The sequence below is a fragment of the Miscanthus floridulus genome, chromosome 19 (genome assembly GCF_019320115.1).
Source record: "Miscanthus floridulus cultivar M001 chromosome 19, ASM1932011v1, whole genome shotgun sequence".
NCBI lineage: Eukaryota > Viridiplantae > Streptophyta > Magnoliopsida > Poales > Poaceae > Miscanthus > Miscanthus floridulus.
In genome coordinates this window covers 27,443,885-27,448,417 of record NC_089598.1, presented here as the reverse complement: position 1 = coordinate 27,448,417, position 4,533 = coordinate 27,443,885, and the positions used below count along the sequence as shown (strand labels likewise).

The window sequence follows — 4,533 nt, the reverse complement described above, 5'->3', positions numbered from 1 at the left end:
TGCAAGCTCGTAGAGGTGGTTGCCTGGTTGGATCATTATTACTGTACATGCTAAATCATATATACTATACTATATATTCATGTTCAGTTAAAAACTGTCGCCACTGCAAAAATTTCGTCCTTATGGGATTACCCAGTTGAATTGGATGGACACGTACTGGTGGTGGACCGTGGACTCACAGTCACAGATGTGGTCAATGAGTGTGACTAGTGTTCCAGACAGTCTCGGCCTCGGCCCCTCTCATCACAGGGCCGATTCGTTGATTGATTTTTAGGCTGATAAATCTAACTGATGCTGATTTGTTGGGAGAAGAAAATACTGTTGGCTGACTGATAGACCCTGTCTGATAAGCCCTGCCTGAAACCAACCCCAAACGCTGAAAGAAAGAAACGAAAAGGCAAAGGACAAAGGTAGAATATCCGAAAGGTTTCGGGCTTCGCTGGTGGCACAGTCGCACCAACCCCAACGTCCCGGCGCCCAGAGCCAGGACGATGATCCTCGGAACGAGGGCCTCCGCCATGTGGATGTGGATCACCCCCTCTCTCTGTTGTCTCGCGACTTCCTTCCCGTCCTGTGCTGCCGTGACTCTGTGAGCAGTGTGGAGTGAATTTTATAGGGAATGTCGCAAGGACTGACGAGTTCAGTGCTCCGGATGGTCATTGGAGTTGGCAGGCACAAGCACAAAGGCTACAAACTACATATGAGAGTGGTGAGCACGTTGGCACTACGTGTCACGTGCTGAATCACGCACGCGATCAAGTCAAAGAATTTGTGCAAGGATTCAAGCTTTCGCTCTAGAAGGCCTTTGACGGTCACCAAAACGTTGGACTCGTCCACGTGCGTGATCCACTGGCCACTGCTCTTTTTCGCAAGGCTGTAATAACCGATAAGGGAGACGCCAGGATGCATGCCAATGCCGTGAATGACTCGGCTCATTATTGTATTTGTTACTCCTGCGTGCTACCTCTCACCCCATTGGTGATCAGCTCCTCTCCGGCACGCAAATCTGCAATAAGATCCGGCGGCGAAAGGTTGCACCGCATCTGGTCTGAAACCTACCCCTTCGTTCGATCGGAACGATTGCTTCGTGCGCACAGGTGAAGCAGACATGGTTCCAGCTTCGTCAACGGGGTGGGGCTACCTTTGCCGGGTGGATCAAGCCGTCAAGGGACACATAATCTGCGCGCGATCTGAGCAGGACCGGGGACTGGGGGAGATGAGCCTGAGCCCTGAGATGAGAGGAACTGCAGCTCTTGTGCTGTTTGAGGAAGTGGAATAAACCGAAATCCTTACGGAGATCGATTTGGTAGACTAATCATCATAGACAATAATAGATATTGGATGTTATAGGAGAATTTTTTTTTTTGAAACAAAGGTAAATCCATATGTAACATTGTGAGCAATAGCATGAAGTAACCCACTAGGTATGCATCTGAATTTACTCATTTCAGTCACTATAACGGGTAACTAAAGTAACCTTCTAGATTTGCACCTAAATTATCCAAACTTTTGCCATCATGGACGATAATATAAAGTAACCTTCTAAATTACCCACATCTACCATTACGATAAAGCCATATTTCTTTATGATATTAAGCATGCAACATGCTATAAATTTTGTTGCGACGCACGAACACATTTGTTAGTAATGATAAAACCATCACTACCGGAGACAGTGTAGTTACCGAGTGCCCCGACAATTACCGAGTGTCAAAAGTCGGGGCACTCGGAAAACAGTATTTACCGAGTGCCAACACTCGGAAAACATAAACACCCGGTAGTATACCGCTTTACCGAGTCAGCACACTCGGTAAATTAAGACACTCGGTAAAAATACAATTTTACCGAAGGGGCACACTCGGTAAAAACAGACACTCGGTATTGAGGTGCCACGTCACTAGGATAGCAACCGTGGGCCAAACGGCGTCACGGTATGACATGTTTACCGAGTGTTATCAGCACAACACTCGGTAAACACTACCTTTTACCGAGTGTATTGGCGCAACACTCGGTAAAATTCAACCAAATTTCTTGTTTTTCCTTCATTCTTTTTCCTCTATCCACATATGATATTTAGTACTCCATTCCAAAATATGGTGTTTATTTCGATTTATTTACTATATTTCACAAACTTTTCATTCTTTATGAAAATTAGGTACATATCGTGTAAATTTAATTGTAATAATTAAAATCGAACTCGATAAATCACGAGATTGGAAGAATTAACATTGAAGCATACATCTATGTTATAGAAAAATTTTCATAACGTTTTGGAAGTATTTTTACATTCGTCGCTGCCGAACCGGTACATCTCCCAAAGAGATGTTAAACATTCACATTGACGAGTAGGATTTCTATTAAGAGTGAAATTCAACATTATGATTTAAACTTGGAATTTTTTAGATAGTAAATAGATGACATGAAATAGTTCATGTGAAAGTTTGGTGAATTTTAGGATTAAATTGGCATTTTTTCTTTTTTGTTTTGTATGAAATAATGGATACTTTTACCGAGTGTGACCTCAAACACTCGGTAAAGGTTAGCCACGGCCCACCTGTCTGCCACAGTGGGCTATGTTTACCGAGTGCCGTAGATCTGGGCACTCGGTAAACATGTACCAGGCCCACATGTCACTGGGCTGCGGTGCTTGAGTTTACCGAGTGCCGTACATCTAGGCACTCGGTAAACAGAAGCATTCAACACTAAGCCGTGCCTCCCTCAAATCGTGCACAGACACACACACACACACCGCCGCGACCGCCTCCTCCCCTCCACCACCGCCGCCACCGGGCGGTCCCCCACAGCCGCCACCACCGGAGAGACGGAGAGAGAGACAGCGGCACCGGCGCACCGGACGACGATCCCCTCCGCCGACGCCGCCCCGTGCTCCCTCCTTCGCTCCCGTTCCCGCGAGGTGGGGTGGGGTGGGCCCCAGCAGCAGCGGCCGCCTCCTCCCCTCCACGTCGTCGCCACCGGGGGAGGGTGGTCACCCGCCGCCACCGCGGGACTGCCGCCGCCGCGGCCGCCTCCTCCCCTCCACCACCGCCGCCACCGGGCGGTCCTCCACCGCCGCCGCCACCAGTAAATGCCCTAAGCCACCATATTTTCCTTTTTTCGAGTTATGACTATATGCATTTGTGCAATCTCTTTCTAGTGATGTTTACACAATAGATCTGTACACAAAGACTAATCGAATCGCACATGATTTCACTTGTGAACTACGAAATATAAATTTTTGATTTGGCATACAAATATTTGTGATATAGTTAATATGAATGTGCAAGAAATTTCTAGTTTGACCAAATAAGCAGTGGTGAACTCCTAATGTAAATAAAAAATCCAATGCATGTGGGATCTCAACTTTTCATGAACATGTGATGAACATATGAAAAATCCAATGCATGCTTGTTTTGCTGGTTTATGGTGAAAGTTAGAGAAACGGGGAAAATATTTACCAATTTGAACAAAAATTACCCTGAACCAATAAAGCAAATCTAACCCACATATCACCAATTTCAAAATGTCCGATATACTTTTTCTCAAATCCTACCTGCAGAGAGGATTGACATGAGCTTGTCCCTGGTGGTAACAAAACAACCAGTTGCTGTCACCTCGTCACAGACAGAAGGGGAGCCATATTTGGTACTTCAGATTTCACATGCAAAGTGCAATTGGATAATTTTCCTAGATAATTTTCCTAAGGGCCAAAGGACTCCAGATATGTCATGTAGCGATTATATGCAGCTTTAACAGCATCTTCAATATAACCAGGTAAGGGACCCACATTCTGCAAAAGATCTGCCTTGATCAGACTGATATAAGCACACCAAAAAAATGCATGAGGAAATAGAGATAACAAGTACCAACTTCGCCAGTCAGACCGCAAAGATCATCAAGAGTCATTCTTAGGGTAACCAAGGTTCCACTAAATTCTTCACACACCTCAGCTGCACGAAATACATTTTTCAAAGCCTCTTGACCAGCCTTATCATCGGTGGCTTTAGATACTGCTTTCTTTGCTTCTGCTACGAGAGAATCTGGAAGTTCATTCCAACTAGCAGCCAACAAATCCTTAAATGCAGATTCTATCTCTGGGTCAGATATTGCAGGCAAGTGTTTTTCATTTGAACTGAAGAAGCGCCTCAGTTTCCATGAGAGAGGATTGTTCCCACCTGAGCTTATAACATGGACAAGCTAATTAAGAATGAGAAGTTTTAAGTGAAGTGCAGTATTAGAATCACATCATAATGAAAACAAACAAGGCATCATTGAGTCTTCTAGCCTCCCAGACTTACCCATACAGAGACGGCCAGTGATTCGACCCTCCGGAACTAAGTAAGTAATTTTTGCATGTTAACACTACTTCACAGGTTTTTAAGTTATAATAGAAACTAATATTCAATCTCAATAACTTTGTGGAGGGATTGGGAAATGGTGATCCCAGGGAGTCACTCTCGCCGAGTAAACGGGATCCTGGGTCTTCTGTGCAGGGCAAACTACCCCGGGATGGTGAGGATCGATGGTGTTGTGCAG

At 45.2% G+C, this 4,533-nt stretch overlaps 1 protein-coding gene across 1 annotated transcript; it reads right to left on the bottom strand.

Annotated features, from left to right (window-relative positions):
* Window positions 1-3,697: 3,697 nt before the first annotated feature.
* LOC136525781 (succinate dehydrogenase subunit 5, mitochondrial-like) lies at window positions 3,698-4,299 on the bottom strand. The gene is made up of 3 exons (XM_066518651.1): window positions 4,296-4,299; window positions 3,943-4,172; window positions 3,698-3,787 (listed from the first exon to the last, which is right to left on the bottom strand). Exons 1-3 carry the CDS (start codon window positions 4,297-4,299, stop codon window positions 3,698-3,700), a joined length of 324 nt encoding a protein of 107 aa, XP_066374748.1.
* Window positions 4,300-4,533: the final 234 nt, after the last annotated feature.

Excerpts from the sequence above, each read along its gene's own strand:
- LOC136525781 (XM_066518651.1), bottom strand. Across the intron at positions 3,788-3,942 it reads ATGTATTTCGTGCAGCTGAG|AATGTGGGTCCCTTACCTGG; the intron begins GTGTGTGAAGAA and ends GATCTTTTGCAG.